Source organism: Micropterus salmoides, unplaced genomic scaffold, assembly GCF_014851395.1.
Source record: "Micropterus salmoides isolate LMB-PRFRI ecotype aquatic unplaced genomic scaffold, ASM1485139v1 Ms_hic_scaffold_8, whole genome shotgun sequence".
In the NCBI taxonomy this organism is placed as follows: Eukaryota; Metazoa; Chordata; class Actinopteri; order Centrarchiformes; family Centrarchidae; genus Micropterus; species Micropterus salmoides.
The window spans coordinates 9,931,197-9,951,476 of NW_024044570.1; the positions used below are offsets into that span (position 1 = coordinate 9,931,197).

Below are 20,280 nucleotides of genomic sequence, written 5' to 3' on the forward strand. Positions count from 1 at the left end.
ATCTCTCTCGCTCTGTCTTTCTCAAGACTCAGGATGAAGCCTCAGGCATGAGGAAGAACAGAGGAGAAGTCTCAGCTGTAGATATTAAAGCTTCAGGTGTCAACCACTGAGAGTCAGTTGTATTTAGAAGCTCGTTTTTGCTATGTGGCACAGGCAAGCACATATCATTATCATCCATAACACATACGTCAAGAGGTATTTCATAAGGAAGTACTAGAATTCTTAAGTGTGGTAATTAACTTTTAAATTTAGCCCACTTTCTCTCAGCCTTCCTTTCTTACCTCTATGTCAGTTATTAAGTCCCTTAGAGAGTTGGCATGAACTTGTGGCATGCATTTGTGCATGTGTGAGTAAAGAAGGAGATAACAGACTCAAAAATTTTAAACTCAACCTGTCTAACAGCTCTGTTGCATTCTGGTCTACTTCTGATTTCTGGATTTTAAATAAATAAATTACTTTTGTGCTTTTGAGGTTGAGGCCCCGAAACTTTGGAACAGCCTTCCCGATTGCATCAGATCTGCTAAATCTGTGGTGATTTGTGGCGACTGTGGCTGCTGAAAGCTCATTTCTACAGGTTAACCTCTGTTTGCCTTTAGTTTTGTTTATTTTAGTCCTGCTTTAATTCTTGTCTATGTATCATGCATATGTACAATATAGTATGTATGTGTGTAGGTATGTATCTATACTTGTTTTTGTATATGTCCATTGTATCCTATATGTGAAGCACTTCATAACTGTGTGTTTGTGCTATACAAAAAAATTAAAAATATAAATAAAATATTGTTGACATGTAAAGTGCAGAAAATGCTGCTGATGTTACCAGATCTGTGCTCTACAAATCTTTGTATGATGTCACATTGTCTACATGTGCTCAGTTTTCATGGGATTTTGAAAACAACACAAGTGAGCCAGAAAGCCACAGTACATTAACAACAGCAGTTTACAACAGCGATTAAGTGCTTTAGGGCAGACTTTATATTATATATTATTTAATTCACTGTAATAGCAGCCTAAATACTTAATTTAGTATTTAAGTTTATACTGTAGGCTATGTAATCCAAACATAGATCTACACACAAACAACAATTTAAAACAATATATCACCACAGTAGCAAGTTTCTAGTGACTCAGAACTAAACTATTAATCAAAACAAGTGTAAGAGTCTACTCTCCAGCCATGCTAATGGCTCTGTGAGGCTGTACCTTTAGTAAGTGGGGCTTGAAGCATTTCAGTCTTCACTAAAGTGGAGGTCTGAATGACCAACTGAGATCTCTACAGCCACATTGCCAGTGTGTCTAAAAAACATGTTCCATTTCCCCTCATTTTTACATGAAATGTTCTGGAGACAAACTTAATGACAACACAAACCGACTAAATTGCTGTCTCTTTCAGTCCTCTGTGTAATTTCTGGTATTTCAGACCCATCCAGACTCGTTCAATACAACAAATGTGTTGTGAAGTGTATAATTTAGTTGCCTCACAGACCACTGCTCATAACATCCCTTTCAGCCATCAAAGTTCTATCACTATGACATAGCATCAACAGCTCAAAGCCATAATTCAACAATACACTCTTTTTTTGCGTGTAGATTGCATCTTTTTTCCTCTCAAATGATAACTTTTACAACTGGTAACAACTTCACAAACAAGTAAGTTTTGAGTTGAAATCAATAGTTCTGTTCATGTTCATTATTTCATGTTCACAATTTCTGCTGCTATACATTTTTTAAGAAACTGTATTGTACAGTGGCATCAGAGGTCACAAGCTTGTATATTCTATCTGAAAGTCCTACCTATGTGTACCTGCATTAAGGTGATAACTGTTAAAAGTCTTTAACCTTTCAATAAATACTTTATAAACTCTAAATTACTATAAATTTCAAATGTGTGTGCTGAGTTTAAAAGAAACATAAGTAAGACGTCAACATGCAAACCAATTAAAATACTAAAATACTAATAAAAACATACTTTAAACATACCTCAGCAATGTGACAATTATGTACATTGTTTTGATTTATCAATTGTTTAAACAACATGAGCGCTGATTTGATGACTTACAAGTCAAAATATGTCTGGACGTCTTGGTTAAATGCAGACTAAATCAGTTTTTTGTCACAGTAACTGTTGTTTTATAAGAATATAAATGACTATATTCAAATGTGTATTTAACCCTTTTTTGCACTAGTCATTTCAGTGCCTAGTGGGCAGCCTTTTTGCCCAGGTGTGGAGAGCAGAGGTGCTGATGTTTGAGAGTAAGCAGGTGGCTAAATCTGGTGGCTACACTGTCTGCTCAGAAGGGACTGAGGCCTGCTGCTTGCATTTGCAGATATTTGGGGATCCCAGCTACAACAAGTGTATCAACTGTACCAAACTGTACTAAAGAGTTCAGCTGTAATTTGTGAAACATGGATTGACACTAGAAGTCAGTAGCTCATGCTTCCACCAGGACTGCTGCACATGAGATACCTGCAGAGACTGTTAACCAGATTGCGATTGGATCTAGTGACCATTTAGCCATGAGGGAATTAGACTATCAGAGATATTCTTCCTGCCTGAAGAATCACCAGTGGAGAGAAAAACCTTTCATGTGTCAGATACCTCAATGACAAAATGGGGGTAACCTGCCTGGAAGAGCTCGGTATGTGGCATGTCACCTTAACAGGAAGAATGTCATATCATCCTATGGGAAATTATGGCTCTGCATCACTTTAAGGCCACTGATAGGTTGCAAGGATATTTCTGGTATAACTGACAACTACATCATTTCAGCCAACATCAACAAACCACTCTGCTGCTGAAGCCTACATAGAACCTGTGATATCAGGCATGGGAGAATCTTCACCTCCTCTGGGTAGTTTACATCTCAGGCCAGCAGAAAGTAAAGCCTGAATAGCACACCCCAGTAGGACACCCCTTGTGGGGGATTAGAAACTGAACCCAAAAATTCTGAGCCAAATCTGGACTCTGTAAAGGTGGAAATGGATTGTTTGCCTTAAGGCAGAACACCCACTTTCCTCAGTGCACCATGGATGAGACAGATGCTCTATGCGTTCCTTCTGTTTTATCCCTCCCCCTATTGAGAGAGAGGCTGAAAGTCCTTCTGGTAACTTTGAATGTGATGACTCAGAGATTACTTAGCAGATGATAGCACCAATTTCTTAGCATTAAAGAGCACTGTTGCAGGCAAAAACTAGTGTTTACCTCACCATCATTTCCTCCACCAGTACTAACGCAGCTGATGCTGTCAAAGGTTTATTTTTTTAAGGATGGTCGGAACAATCTACTGACAAGAGCCAACAGAAAACATGTCTTAATTTAGAGCACAACCTCACGACAAAAGCCTCTAGTCATCTTGGCAATTGACAAGTGACTTTTTGATCTTCAGGGTATTGTGCAATTTGTTTTAGATGTACGGAGAAAAAAATCATGTATGGAGAACAAAATCAAAAACAGTAAATATGACCTCACCCTACACCAATGAATTTCACTGGGAAGCTGATGTGAGACAGTGCTTTTTTTCCCGACACAAATGATTATGTATGTAATGACTATATTACACAAATGACTTGTAATGTCCATTGGGAAGATGATAATAACACTGATTATCTATTGTGCTGAAATCCAAATTTGTACACCAGATATAAGAAAACACAATTTACACTGTAAAACAGCCTTCTCAAATACTAAAAAATGTGTCAATATTTAAAATAAGGTCACATCACCAGGTTAAAGGTATTGTCAGTAGTTGTGATGGACATTTTTCTACAGTGCAAACCCAATCTCTGACACTAGATGGCCACATCAACCCACGCTACACAACAGCAAGGCACTAGGCTATATAGGGCAGGTAATCTGAAAAAATTGATGGTTTATATAACAATCAATGCATTTAGCACCTAAGAGGATGGGCTGCAAATTTAATTTGATCGGACACAATGGCTGATATTTCATTTGGAGGCAGTAATGAAAGAGCTGCTATAGGCAAATGACTTAGTTTGCCGATGACTCAACAGGATACAACCGTCTCTTTAAATGTTTCAGACTCTGAGGGGCGCCAGAGGTCTGAAAGTGCAACCCCCAGACGGCATCCGCAATCTTGGCTGGTTTAAGTGCAGGCAACACCAGTGTGTTTTTAACTCTATACTGGGGAGTGGTGAAGTAAAGGTACACAAACTATAGGAAAACAACAACAAGAAACATGCTAGTTTATTGTCAGTGGCTATGATGTAATATATGGCCATGAAAAAAAAAGACAGTGGTGGTGTTCCATATACACTCAATGGTCATGCGCACAAATAGCAAGAGGGATTAGGATGGCATTCAAAGCAAGAGTGTTTGGATAGATAGATAGATAGATAGATAGATAGATAGATAGATAGATAGATAGATAGATAGATAGATAGATAGATAGATAGATAGATAGATAGGAAGGAAGGAAAGAAGAAAGAAAGAAAGAAAGACCCAGAGAAACAACTATTCAGACACACATAACCAGACTGAGACAGACTGAGACAGAGTGTAAACCCTAATCGAAACCAGCTGTATCCTATAGACTGGGCCAAATGGGATCAATGGTGAGCTAGAACAGAGTCTGAGCACAGCCATGTTAGTCATCATGTCTGATCATCTGCTGCAGGGTCACTACACACACACTTCCTGCTTTAAATCAATCCAAGTGCTGCTGGGTCAGCCCTGACTCTGTGTGGGGAGACATCCACGTATTATTATGTTACATTCTGCAACCGCAGCAGAGGAGGCACAGGGATTCTATGCCGCCCTCACTCTGCCAGAAAGCCATGGTCTCGTCGACCATCTTGGTTTTCCAAAAATATGGGTTGCCAGGGAGACGCGGAGCCACAGGCAGAGCAGGGAAGGCTGAATGACACAGTTGGTTTCCAGTTCTTTGAGCTGATTACTGCTGTTTATTTCCCACTGCCTGCCTGTAGAATCTACTTCATTGATCCTTCAAAACTTGTGTTGCAAACACGCTCTGAACCTACTGTAGATACAATTAAATAAGGACAATGTTCAATAAACACTTGTAATCATTGTGATGAAATGATATAGTGATAGGGCGTAATAAGCGAGATTGATCCATGTCAGAAATGTAACAGTTCAGTGGAACACTTCTTGAAAAACTTAACTTTTGTAAATTTAGACACATTTTGGGAATATCTGTTGTTGCTGTTTGTTGATAGCTGTATAGTCTCGCGATAACATGCTGTATATCTTAGTGTGTGTTAATAGAAAAATATGATGCATATGAGTGTTTCTGGCAAAAACATGTTTTTATTATACTTTACTTAATATATACTGTTTGCTCTTATGTTACTTGCTATTTTGGATATATTCAAGATCTTTTTAATAGATTTGATGTATTGGGGGCGGCGCAGTGGTGCAGTGGTTAGCACTGTCGCCTAACAGCAAAAGGTCGTGGGTTTGAACAACAGCCTTTCTGTGTGGAGTTTGCATGTTCTCCCCGTGTCTGCGTAGGTTCTCCCTGGGTGCTCTGGCTTCCTCCCACCATCCAAAGACATGCAGGCTAGGTTAATTGGTATCTCTAAAATTGTCCATTGTTGTGAATGTGAGTGTGAGTGATTGTTTGTCTATGCGTGGCCCTGCGATGGACTGGCGACTTGTCCAGGGTGTACCCCGCCTTTCGCCCGATGTAAGCTGGGATTCGCTCCAGCCCCCTGCCACCCTGTACGCAGGATAAGCGGTTGAAGATGGATGGATTGATATATTGGATTCATTTTCCACTTTTTGAAATTGATAGATTGAGTATTTTGACGGAGTTTTCACTGTGTACTCAAGTGTTTTGAGATGTTTATCATTCTGGGAGGGTTGGATGGTTAACCACACCTGTCTTCGTAGAACCCATCAGTGTAGTGGCATATTTATGAATGAGGTATCCAAAGATTTTGATCTGATGAATATTCAACGGAGATTGAAATGTTGTCCATTTGAATGAAGATAAGAAAGAATGACCTCATAAAAGCAAATCTTTTAATTCCAGCAAACTTCTGAATCTTTAGGCTGTAATTCTGCTAGGACCCCAATCAATTAGAAAATATTAACCAGAGTTAATTACAGATGGAAATATTTAAATTACATTTCCATTTTTTCATTTAGCTGACGCTTTTATCTGAAGTGACTTATAATTGCTATATATATATATATATATATCAGAGGTCACACGCCTCTGGAGCCACTAAGTGTTAAGTGTCTTGCTCAGGGACACATTGGTGTGGATTCGAACCCAGGTCTCTCACACAAAAAGGCATGTGTCTTATCCATCACCGCCCCATACCACGAAATATGTTTATAAATTAGACACATGTGATATTTAAAATGTTATTTCAAAAAAAATGTTGACTAATGAATGTGGGACTATACATATATGGCAAGTACATGCCTCTGAGATACAGGGATAAGGTACTGCTATAATAATACTATCTTCTCCTCCTGTTCTACTGCAAACTGGGGAATCAGCAAATTTGAAACTGCATTAATATGCATAATGATACAGTAAACCTGAAATTCTGCTTGACACTGTATTGCGTACATACAGTAGTGAATCACTGCCCTCTTACACTTATGTGGCTTAAATGATTTGCTTTCCACATTTGGTGCAGTCAAGCTGAGAATATGTTAATTCACTTCTATTTCATGGCTCTTTATGAAAAACAAATTTGCTGTGGACGCCACTCCTGTACTGATGCAGCATGCATCATCGTCTGTAAGGTCAGTAAAAATTCTCTGCATTTATTGTACTTGCTACATGAAGTGAATTTAATTCTCAGTTCATACAGGATTCATGAAAGTGGACTGTAACTGCAGCTGGACTATCCAATAAGATGTGAGAAAGATCAGCATTGCGTACAGAGTTCATTCAGAGTTCAGAGTATTTTAAATCTTAACACGATTTTATATCAACTTAAACTGTAATGTAAGATATTCCCTACAAACATAAGACCTTTGAGTGTTGAGTGCATCTGGACTTCTAAATTTAGCAGTTGACTAAATTCACTTTTCATAAAATGACCCCTTTTAGAATCTCATCAACCACTTTTAAGCCATTTATCTACCATTCCTTCAAATTTTTGTGGCTTGGGCATAAGAACAATTATGCAAATGCAGGAGCAGGTGGGAACGCCTACCACCTGTCAGTAACATTTCACAACTTGTGCTGGTTTTTATTTCCAGCATATTGCAGGAGAGAAAGCAAATATATCCACAAAAGTATCATGAAATAAACAGAGCACTGGAACCAACACAAACCTGTAGGGAAGCAAGTTATTTCCTCCATAGTTTCATCTTTCTAGTATAAAATACTCCTTCCCTTGTTTTCAAAGGTCAAATGTTAGTTTTTTCCTCCCTCACACACTGTGAAGGTTGTGGTCAGATTAAATTCTCATCACTTCAAATTTACTAAAAGTTTCCAACAAACAGAAAGTTTACATTTTATAGATATAAACGATCTTCCTACAGCAACATTTCCATCCCATTTACTGTTGAGTATGTTGGAGGAAAGCTCAAAGTAACAGCAAATGCACTTTCAAAGAGCAAAACATTACCTCCAGTCCTGTGTTACGTGTCAGTTTTGGCGGCTCATCGTTGACTGGTATGACAGTCACTGAGATGGTGACAGGGAGGCTCCGGCGCTCAATCTCATAAGCTGTGGCAGAGAGTGTAAAACTGTCCTCTGTGCTCTCGGTGCTGTCATGCATGTAGTAGATGTGTCCAAGTTCCATCTGGAGAAGACAAAAAAGGATCCAGTTGTCACTCAATTCTGAATCAGACCTGAATGGTAGGAAACATCATTAAATAGGCAGAAGCTGGGTGAGCCTACAAGGTGGAATAACATTTAACAGTGTGACTGTGTCTCTTTACACCCACATCCAAAAAAAATTTTAAAAAACCATGAAGCCACCATATCCTGGTTAACTTGGACAAACTCCAATGAGAATTGGTAGAAGCTTAAATTCTTAATTTCATTCAAATGTTTTGGTGCTCAGATAGCTGTCCATCGCCTGATACATGGAACTCCAATCATTTGTCTCATAATAGTCAGGTTATTTATCATTTGGGCTACTACTCAACCATTAATCTTCATCAGTGTTTTATATATAAAGATATCCTGTGTCCACATTTATGGAAAGCAGGATCCATTTCTATCCCATTGCTATTTATTTATCATCTCCAAATACATGACATAGGGATGTTAACTCGAATTGTTAATTTGTTTGATCTTTATAAGCTGAAGGGCTTTCAACAGTGACAGAAAAACATACATTTGATCTAGAATTACACTATTACAACCGTTTTACCCAGTATAATCATGAATAATGTTTTAATGTCTAATAATGTCAATAACAATGTAAGTTGGCATAGGACACTACATAACTTTATACCAGATTTCTTTTTAGTACTTTGTAACTTTGGTTTTGAACATCTGAGTTTAAAAGATTAGTTTCACATTCTCGAAAAATATGCTTTTTTGCTTTTTGCCTAGAATTAGAGGAAAGTTAGCCAGAAGACAGTTAGCCTAGCGTGGCATAAAGACTGGTCTTCCGTTGGCCATTTTTTTGTATGTATTACTGTAAACAAACAGGATGTAACATGCAACTGAGCTTTAGAGGTGCTGATGGGCAGATTTTTTGGACACAGTCAAGCTATCTGTTCCAGTCTTTTTGTTAAGCTAAGTGTTTCCTTAATGTAGCATCATATGTAACGGACAGATATGACAGTGATATTGATCAGTGAATAAGTATTTCCCAGATTGTCAAACTATTCCTTTATGTTTTTAGGAGATGAGAAAAAACAATAGCATTCTGTGTTAACCTACAGAGACATGTATCTCTGTTTAGTAGAAACAATATATTGTGTTGTCCTATGCAGTTAATACATGTTTTTAAAGTCCTGCTGCTCCCAGTAGCCTTTTTAAGACAAAGGCTACTGGGAGCAGCAGGAGAACAAGGGGAATCTCCCCTGTAGTATGAAACCTTGAGGGAAACCAGATGCACAAAGGAATTAGTCATCCAATGTCAAGTGAACTAGATGGAAAACAGCACCTGAGGCCAGGCCAAGCCAACTCTGATGACTTTCTACATAAAGAAAAGGAATCTCAGCACTCAGCATCCTGTGTTCTTGTTCCCCAGTTCTGTAGTCCTATATCGATCATATAATACGCAACCTAATCTTATTCTGTACGAAATTTACAGACATTCAGGGTCCTTCCCCGCAAAGAGGACTGTTAGAACTTTGTATACAAAAGCCAATAAGCTGCAGTGATGAGGGGACCTGCTTCAGAGAGCAGGAAGTGCTAAATGGATCCCATATGACTTGCATCCTTAACAACCCCCATCATCATTACTGATCGGGAAAAGTCAGCAAGACAATCAGTCTGCTCGCTGGGACAATAAACAGTGGGTGGTTGTTGGACATATGGCCTTCAGATTCACTTTGAAAAAGACTGAAGCAGGTGTAAATATTTTAAACTAGCTGCATTATTTATTTTATTTTTGATTGATGTAAAATCTCAGGGTCAGCGCACTCAATGTATTTTGGAAAATCTGTATAAACCGTAGAAGCTTGCCCACTTTGTTTGGAAAACTGTTGTATTTTGTAAAAAAAAAAAAAGATGCCTGTGGGGAATTTAATAGGTTTCCAAAGATGGAAGATCTAATTAAGACCTGACAAAGGTGTATAAGATCAAAGGGTTCTGATTTTGAGTGTTTAGATTTCCTAAACAAGTTGGATCCAACTCAATATTGCATATATTACTGAATGTGAACATGACTTTACCGTTCAAAGCCTGAGTAAACCATATTCAATGCTGTGGTTAGCCATACATTGACAGTTTTTATACTTATGTGACACATCTGGACCACATGACACCTAGAGTTACTTAACATTCTTGTGGTCGGTGTTCATGTAGGGGTGTGCATGAGTTTTTCTCACTGCACACCCCTGTGTTACTGTACGCCTACATAACCTCAGTGAACCACCCCAACTGATGACTTTAATGCAAAATTACTACCACTACACACCAGTAAGTTCAGTGTCCATTCCCAGGGAGGACGTACCCAGTAGAGCTTAAAATAAAATACAAAAAAGTACACGCACATCAGACTTTCATTTTGGAACAATTACAGTCTGGTTAAAATGCTGAGCCGACTGAGGCTTGGACATTTATTCTTCAATGTGGTACTCATTTGGGAGACCTGACTTTGTTTCATTCTCTGAGTATAACAGTAAAAGAAAACATTACACACTGTGCACACATAAAACAAGTAGCAGTAAATAGAAAAGCCTTTTTTCTAGTGTGACATTTCCATAGTGGAAGATGATGATATCTATGTTCATTTTTGTCTACCCACTACCAATGCAACTGCTGCTGTGCACTAGACTCATCCGAGTTGCACATTGGGATCTCTGAGAGACACTATGAGTGAGTCTGGCAGTACCAAAGCGCAGGAGATTTGTGTACACTCACACATTATAGGAATATACCAGGCCAGTTTATCTTGGCTTCAGGCAGTCCAAAGGCATCGTCAGTTTTTCCACAATGGTTCAGCTAAGTAGAGAGGAGTAGAGGCAGACCAGGGCTGGATGTAGGAGCAATAAGATATGTGTCTAACTAGCTCCCCCAAACCATGTGGTCCATTCAGAATGCATGAGGTTTTTCCACCAGTAACTACTCATGCATTTTTAATATTTTCCTAAAGCTGGGGCCCCAGAACCACACGGAGGGAGACCAGATAGCTCTGCTGCAGCAACTCCCAGATTCTCCCTCCCCTCTCTATCTGGTACAACACAACAAATCCAAAACAGCTCAGAGAAGTAACAGGGGAAAGTTCCATGGTGATGCTTTCCTGTGGTAATCCTCACAACCACCATGATCTAGTTGTGAGAGGAAGATGTTATACTCCCTGGAGTTATTAAGATGGGATAAAATATGGATAATTGGGTTTTTGGGGGTCTTCTGGGAAGTTTTTTCCCAGACTGACAAAAGTGTAAAAATATCTGTCCAAAAAACATTCAGGTGCTGTGTCCAGACAGTATATGCCATTTGATTAATCAAATCCTTAAAATGTTAGCTAGAGGAGACATTGTTTCAGTACGTTTAGCAAAACATGTGGTGCACATATGCTAACCATTTAATGAAAACAACCATTTGGTAAATAAAAAGTCTCAAGTTTTATTTTCTTAAGGATTTAAGATGATCATATTTCTGCAGGAACCCCTATATATATATGTGTGTGTTTCTGTTGATGCTGGTACATCACAAATTCCAAGCAAATATGCAAATTGATTGGAAACTGATACATGCATGCACAGAAATGATTTAAAACTAATGCATATAGAGGACAGGAGCTGGATAATTAGGTAAAGGCAAATAACCAATGACCTACCATACTGGCGAGCAATGAAACTTCACTTGATTGTCAATTAAAACATCTTTGACACTTATGTGGGAAGGGTTCATTCAAATGTTTAAACCAGTGGTGATATACGAGAGTTAAGGGCAGTATTATTTCAATGAGAAGGCAGTGGAGAGATTGTTTAAACATCCTTGGTGATATTTTTGTTACTTGTAATTGAATTTATAATTTCTATTTCTTTCATCATATCACTACATACCTCTTCCCATGTAAAGTAAGTAAGTTCGTCTCCATCCTGGGTGCGGATTTCCCCATGCTGTGGTGGCTCTTCTACAACGAAGTCAATGTTTGCTGATCTGTAGAAAGGATGTGAGATGTTAACAATCTCTGTGTTAATTGCTCTGCTGAGGCCTTCCTTCACTGTAAAGTTGAAGGTCTGGATGGGGATGAGCCGTGGCACAATTTTCACGGAGATGTGCAGGTCCTCCACTGTGGTAAAACCATTACTGACATCTACTGTGAATGCGTCGTTTCCCTGAAAGAGAGAAAGAGATGTTGCTAATAGTAAAAATAAACCTTGTACCTCATCAGAGTCTAAGTTTGTCTTTTGTCTGATTTTACTCTCAGTGTGATTACGGAAGGGAACAAGCTGCCACATCTGATTTACTACAGCAGAATAAATTAAATGACAATAAACCTGGATGGATGCAGACACATAGAGAATGTGCCCCTGATCAATGTCCTCTTGAGTGAAGGAATGAATGTAGTTGGGGACAGGTGAAGCAGTGCTGTCTGAGCTGTTTGTCAGCTTGACCACATGACCGAGACGAGGAGGCTCTTTAATGGTGAACACCATCTCTGTAGGCAAAATATCAGCTTGATCCACCTAAAAGGCAAAGGTACACTCTGTTAATGTATTATTTGATCATATCATCCCTCTTTTGTGTAGGGCCAATGTTAAACTTGCAGAAGCATACAGTTGGCTCAACAAAAAACTCGTACATCAATAGCATATTGTCCAATGCACAAATTCAGAAGAAGCTGCATAATGCTGCATTATGCATGGAGAAACCCTTTTCATCTCTGTTTTGTGTGTGTAGTGAAATTACTAAGCTTTCTGACTAATGAAATACACCTTCATATGCAGCATACATACTAAAATTGCTTGACTTTTGAAGTGTGGTGAAGATTAATGCTGTTGTCCCCCAATGCAATACAGTTGCATTGGGGAACAACAGCACAGTTGTGCAGTTGTGCAGCTATTCCAGTGACAGTTGGTAAAATAAATGAAATAAACAAAAAAAAACTTTGTTGCAGTAGTGTTTCAAAGTTTCAAAGAACTGGATCATTTCTGTTAAATACAGGAACAATCTTGTGACTTAATGTATACTACATTAACTCTTAGTATACTACCTACCAGAACAGCACTGCAACACTGTGACTGTATGGTGAACACAAACTTAAAAGAAGACATTTGTGATATCTGGCAACATTTAAAGTCATGCTGCAGATTTACACACATGCAGATTTATAGTCACCCCACTTTGAAAACATTTAATAACTCTCTGGAGCCTGAAGCCTTGAAGTGTTTAGCAGTCATGCTTGCATTTGACAATATTTCAGAAATCATACTACTTTCCATTTCATTGTAAGAACACACATTGGAAAAGCTCCCAGAGGCCAAGTCAATATTTTACCTCTTGTAAAGGCCATTCTGTCAAGGCTTTGTTCAATACATATTTCAGTAGCATGTGTACTGGGTATCTAGGTTCTCCTCCAGTCAATACTGTAGATTTAAAATGTGTGTGCTAAGGTAAAATTAAATTTTAAAAGAAAGAACATTTTACTTTCAGAAATATTCCTCATTATTTCAAAAGTCAAGCTCTATATAGAGAATGAGTTATGAATGGACCGGAAATTTAAACCTCATTAATTGCATTCAAGATGAAGTGCAGGCAGGCTCATCTAATAAATTACAGTGGGCTTCAGGAAGCTCCTCAGGGGTTCCTTAGTGCTGTTTTCCACACTTAATAGACTGTAATTTAGTACATAAACTAGATTAAAAGCAGCAACTGTATGGTCATATTTAGCCCTGCTTTCATGTGGTTATAATGTAGATAATAGACAGGGTTACAAAACAGTGCAGTACGCTTGAATGAGTCATGTTAAACATCTGTGTCAGAAAGAGAAAACAAACTTGAAAAAGACTGTTATATCACACAATCACTGCCAAATTGTAGAAGTATTAATATTATTAGACAGCATAAAATATTAGTAGTGTTATTATGCTGTCTTATTGAATAAAAACAAATGTCTGCTTTATAGATTAAATGTCAACAGGGCAAATCATTTAAATAGTAGATTTGTTTGAACTGTAGCTCTAGATCACATAAAAAATAAAAAGTTTTGCTCAGTAAACATTACCTTGAGATTATCCTCGTTGATTATGGTGTGCTCCCCCTCATAGGAAATGATGACCTCGTTGGTTTTCACCTCAGGCTCTGAGAGGTAACCTTGCTTGAATATTTTAATCCTAAATGTGCCCTCTTCAGAATGTCCTCTTGCTTGGACGGTGAAGCTAAAGGAGTCTTTGGACCTCAGACTCTCATAATTGTGCTCATATGACACAACACCTTTTTTCAGGTCCTCTTGGGTGAACACTGAAGCTTCAATCCCACTCACAATAATCCTGCCATCGCTGGGTGGTGATGTGACCTGGAATATGATCTCACTGTCGTCTCTGATGTCCATGTTAGAGTCAGCGCTCAACAGGGTGGTGTTAAGTGTTTTGGTGCTTCCATGGTCGATGACAATGATTGTGTTGTTTACTATTCGCAGGTACGGCTCACCTGCCTGGATCTGAAGCAGTGCCGTGGTCTTGTGGAAGCCATCTGAAACCTGCAGTGAGAAGCGTTCCCGGTCTGCTCCATGGTGAATGAAGAGGACGTTCTTATCTCGTAGGTCGGCTTGTGTGAAACGGAAAAGGGCCTGTGAGGGATTAGATGTTGAGATGATATTGCCTGAAAGGATTCCCTCACGAGCGTAGACGATTTGGGTGTCATTGAAATCAGAGTCATCATCCTTAAACTGGATGACATCAGTTGTTAACAGACGCTGACCGTGGCGAACTACATTGAAGACTCTATCCACAACCCTCACAGGAGCATGCTCGTTCTTGGATTGGACAGAAATTCTGAAAACACCACTCACTGTTGCCTGACTGTCTAGAATTTCCGCTCCTTGATTAAATGCTGAAAAATGGAACTCATCATTGCTTGTCTTGGAGCCATCATGCTTGTAAATAAGCCTGCCAAGCTGGAGGTCTTCACTGCTGAATACTCTTATTGCCCCCTCAAATCTAGGCAGCCCGGGTGGGGAATCCCTTATTAGTCGTCCGTACTTTGGTTCTTGTGTGACCTGGAACATAAAATCTGTAATACCTGGAGACTGTATCCAAAGATAGTTTTTGTTCAGAGTGAGCTCACCACCCTGTAAGACAACCAGCCTTTCATTGGTCAGAACGGGAGCATCTGCAATTGCAAGGATGTTTATAGGGAAGGTGTATAGAGGGGAGTACTGATCATCAGCAAGGACTCTGAACTGAAACTGATCAATACTATTCACAGCTCTTTGCACACGCACCCTGTAGCTAACAATGCTGTCCAAAATGTCCTTCTGTGTGAAGAGGTCACCTTCAGCCAACTCTCTGTCTAATAGCTGGAGACTACCGAGCGTTGGAGGCTTAATGAGAATGTATTTTACAGTTTGTGGATCTGGGTTTTTCCCTTTTATTTCAGCTTTAAGTTCTGTAAGTTTGATTGTTTGCTCCTCACCGGCCTGCATCTCCAGTGGAACCAGATTAGAAACTTTCACTAGTGCTGGAATGATCTTGACTAAGAAGGTGTTGTTACTGAGGGAGAAGTGCCCTAGGTGGACATCAAACTGAATCTGCTCGACCAAAATATCTTCCTGGTCACTTGAGTCTGTGCTGACATACCTAAGGTGGTTTTGTTCCAGATCGGATTGATGAAAAGTTGTAACCTGTTTGTACATTCCATCACTTGTCATCACCTGTAGTTCTCCAAACAGCAGAGGTTGTATAATGTTATAAATAATATCTCCATAACGAGGATGAGCGAGGACAGCCAGATTTTGAACACCTATAGATGCATTGCTTCCTTGGAACAAGAAAAGGCCAGTATTGGTGACAATAGTCATATGTGGCTGTGCCACAGATAACTTAAAAGTAGCTGAGTGACTTACTGACTGTCCATCAGATACCTCCAGTGTAATTCCAGCAGCATTACCCGCTCTGTGTACAAAATAGATATTTCCATCTTTCAACTCCCTGCAAGTGAACTCTGAGATGCTTATTCCTGGCTGTTGGCTGTTTTCTAAGTAACCAACTTCTGTTGAAGGCTCTGAGGTTACAGTTACTACTAATTCATCACAGCGGTTGTCAGAATCCATGATTTTGATAAGGCTGGGACTCAAACGAGTCCTGCCATTTTCTGTGATGGTGATTTCTCCTCCACCAAGTTGTGGTATATCATTGACGGGAAGAATTTCAACTGGGAGGACATACTTTTGAGGAGATTTTAAACATTCTGGAAGGTAGCCCTCAGTGTGAACAACCACATGTAGCTCTATTTGATCTGCATGCCTTTCATTTCCATCATGCATATACTTAATTTTCTCATTGACAACATCAAGAAGAGTGAACTTTTGTGTGCGTCTTGTGTTAATGTTCATGTCAACCAAGCCATACCAGGGATCATTCTGGAGAGTAAAAATTATCTCAGACTGACGCATTCCTGCAGCACTGAGGTCAAAAGTAGGGCTAAGGTTGTTGATATCAAGAAGAACTTCTCCACCTTCAGGCACAAGCAATGGGGTGACATCAAGAAGTTTTGTTACATTTTTGAATATCTCTGGTGTGTCATCTGTTGGGTAGCAGTGCTGTTCGTTGATGTCCATATCACCATATGGATTGCGAACAGGTGGGGAAGTTGTGGTTGTGTCTGTGTCATAGTAAGTTGAGTAGTCATAGTCCTCTCCTTCACATTTAACATGAACGTCTTTGGTCACCAAAGCATCCTGGAGGCTTCTATCCTTCTGATTTATTTTGATTTCCGACAAGCAACCAATGAAGGATTCGATTATTAATTCCTCCTCTTCTGCGCGATTTAAGGACCCGCTCTCACGAAAGACATCCTTCATTTTCTTCTGGATGCCTCCCAGATATAAGTTTCCAACCAAGTCCAATTTTTCTGATGAATTAAAAGTGAGGGAGGAAAACTGACTATCTACATAAATGACAAAGGAATCCTCACTGACCTGTACCTTGACTCTATGCCACTGATCATCATCCAGCTTTACCATATTATTCTCCAGTACCTCCATGCCACTGCCAAAGTCCAGCACACCTTTGAGATAGCCTTTCACAACACCAATAGCAATAAAGTCTGACTCTCGGCCAGGGTGGAAAACAAGTAACGCATCCTCAATGGTGGTTTTCATTAGGACCTCTAAGACCCTAGGAGCACCACTAGCCCCGCTCCAGGTGGGGAATGACACAAAGGAATCAGGTGTGCTGAAACTAGTTGCCTCCCCATCACCAGCCTCAAACTCACTGCTGCAGGATTCCTTTGTGTCATGGCATTCTTTAAATGCTTTGCTGAGAATATCAAACTGATGGGATTCAAATTTGACCTGAGTCATGCAGCCACGGAAAGGGGGAATAGCATTGCTGAGGTAGGGAGCATCCAGGTCTCCTGTTCCTCCAAGCCAAATGCCCAAGTCAATATTGAGCGGTTCCCCATCATCATTCAAGGGAACATATGTCGGAAAGAGCTCATCAATTGTCATGGTGAGTTTGCCATCATGCAGTGTGAGTAAGATTTTATGCTCCAAAAGGTTGTTCAGTTGTACTCCTTGGGATGAGGACAGTGTCACCTCGCCAGCCCCCAAGTTCATCCGTGCCTACAGGAAAACAAAACATTACATAATAAATGGGCAACACATGGATGTGACTCAGGGCTAATTTTTAAAGGGAATACCCCTAAAATGGAATGAACATAACAACTTTGAACAGTTCTGTCAATATTTATAAAAAAAGAAACAACACACAAATACAAAACCAAGTACTCTTATCCATGCTCATGACCATTTCTGGATCCTCTCACTTAACATTTATGGAGGGTTAATTCGCTGACTCATAAAACACTTGAGTAAAAGACTAATTTTATTGCAATATTAAAATTTATGATCTAGTCATTGTATCCCAGAAAATTCCTCAGGTATGCTCACAGTGATGACTAAGCTAGATTTAGAAAATGAACTAGTTCTAAGATACTTCAAGAATAAGATCTGATAGGTTAAACCACATGATTCTTTGCATGCATGACAGATAAGGCAATTTAATTTCTGTAAAGCCTTGAGTCTATTTGCATAGTGCATCTCATATCCTCCTCATCACAGGAGGAAGAGAATGAAGAAGACTAAGAAAGTAATATTTCCTTTTATTACACGTACCCTGAGATTTCACCTCATTGAAAACGCAGCATTATTGTCCTTCCTGGGGAAACGCTATATGAATCTCTGTGATAGCACACCTGATTCTAATTCTGCTTCTTTTTGAAGCTGTCAAGCAATTAATTATAGATGTGAAATGTCATGGTTCTCATTCCAGTGAGAGAAGAAGAGAAGACAACAGGAAAATCAAATCATATTCGGTTGTTTTCAGAGAGACACCTATGAAATGGGTCATATACAAACTGAATGGCTCTCAAGACTACATTTAAAGTCACACTCTTCACAACCCATTTACACCTTTGTAATGCATTCAAAATGTATGGGATATTTTAAAGTTAAAATGCCCAAAAGTACTTTCATGTGGGATGTCATTTTATGGTATGTACTGTCACTGCAAATTATAATATAATAATATTTATATTATAATAATATTTATTTATATAATATAATTAAATATATATATATATATATACACATATCTATATATATATATATACACACATATCTATATATATATATATACACATATCTATATATATCTATCTATCTATATATGTATGTATTACTATAGTTAATTAAAGTGTTTTTTCTCATACTTGCTTCTCCCGCAAAGGAAAATAAAAATGATAATATTTTTGTTTTTTGGTAGTGGAAGAAGTTGTTTAGGCACAAAAGACAGACATTATTGTCTTGTCTGTCTAAAGTCCTGCTGTGTCTTTTAGGTATCATACTTTCTCTTAAAATAAGTGCCTGTGCAGTGCTAAAACTTCTCATTTCTGATATAATACATGCATGCTCATCCAGTCTTAAATTCACAGATGATGATTTGGGACTGACTAATCTACATCATCTGAAGGTGTGTGAAAACATTTCAACCTTGGTTCCGCACATTGTTAAATATTCACCTGTACTTTCCCATTTTGGAGCTCAAGGAACAAGTAGTCCTCTGTTCCTGCAGCCAGTAACAGCAGCCCACTTCGCCGACTAGTCTTGATCTGTAGTGACAGGTGGAAGGTGGAGACATCTTGAACGGCTTGTAAACTGCAGAAGCTGTCCCCAAAGTAGGATTCTGTGAAGGGTGAAAATAGAACATAGCATTTAAAGTTAACATGTATGTGTCATGTTAGCCTAGAAGTCTAAGGCATACTACATAACTGCAACAATCAGTGATTTTTACTGTCTGTCACCCAACACAAACACATTTTTTCTTTAACTGTCTACTTTTGAATAAAGACAAAAATGCCATAGTTTTGTTGCCATTTAGACAAGAAAAACACCAACATTTTTAGTGGAAAATGAAATCACCTGATTTACCTGACACAATTTGCATTTTCTATGGTGTGGCAACATTACATGGCTCATTATATACAGTATTATGAGCAATGTTATACAAAGACAACATACAAAAATCTGCATACGATGCTATATAACTGCTGTCATATCCTACAACTGCTGGATGGCAACTTTGTGAATTCTAATGTGGGAGTTTGGAGACACTAATTAGATGAGCATTTTTCGGAGTCTAACGTTACAGTGCAACTTGCTCTGGACTGATTTCTATATTATCAGGTGTCCTCCATCTGCTCCTGGCTGAAGAGGAGCTCCTCTGGCCTCAAAGGGATTCTCTCACTGAGACATCAGTCATTACCCCTGCGGAGGTTTTCCGGGCATATAGAGACTTGGGGTGCAGGATTTCCCAGGCTTGAGCTGTCTCATTTCCAATGATATGCAAATTCGGCCACCTGCCTCGGACTGTGCTCTCCGGGGCCCTTGACAAAATGTAAACCATGGAGGAAGTCAATTATTTCCCAGTGCACATGCTCTGAAATTAAACTGGACCACCTCCAAGACCCCGTTTCCTCAGCATGGGTTTTCCGTGGCCTTAGCCAAGAGATATAGAAAAGGGGCTTTCCATTTGCCACCCACTCACCCTCACATGGTTGATAGTTCAAGACAGAAACTCATTGGAATACAGCAAAGAAGGCAGTCTTCTGAACACGCAATGCTAATGCTTTGGAATATTTGGAATATTAAAGCAAAGAGAGACATTGCTGTGTCAAAGTTAGAACATTCCTATGAGATCATGAGGACCAAAATATTCCCTCAAAATCACAAGTAGCATCCCATAGCTTTGCAGGACGGTGGGCTTGAAGCCATGAGACAAACATCTCACAGAATAGCTTCTCAGACACAGAAAATAGAAGAGGAAAAAACTAAACATTCACATTCATAGCTATAAATGGTGAAAGAATTTTCTCAAGTCTCTCAAGTTTGAAGGTGTCCATGTGAGAACAAGTGTGTGTGTGTGTGTGTGTGTGCGTGTGTTTGTGTTTCTCTAAAGGGCAGCTTGTGTCTGTG

The 20,280-nt window shown here is 39.1% G+C and overlaps 1 protein-coding gene across 1 annotated transcript in view; it reads right to left on the minus strand.

Annotated features, from left to right (window-relative positions):
* cspg4 (chondroitin sulfate proteoglycan 4) overlaps positions 1 to 20,280 on the minus strand; it is a 74,457-nt gene that overhangs the window by 15,221 nt on the left and 38,956 nt on the right. Inside the window, 5 exon segments of the mRNA XM_038706402.1 lie at positions 7,579 to 7,755; positions 11,648 to 11,923; positions 12,086 to 12,274; positions 13,813 to 17,370; positions 18,828 to 18,991. Coding sequence (XP_038562330.1) covers positions 7,579 to 7,755; positions 11,648 to 11,923; positions 12,086 to 12,274; positions 13,813 to 17,370; positions 18,828 to 18,991 — 4,364 coding nt within the window.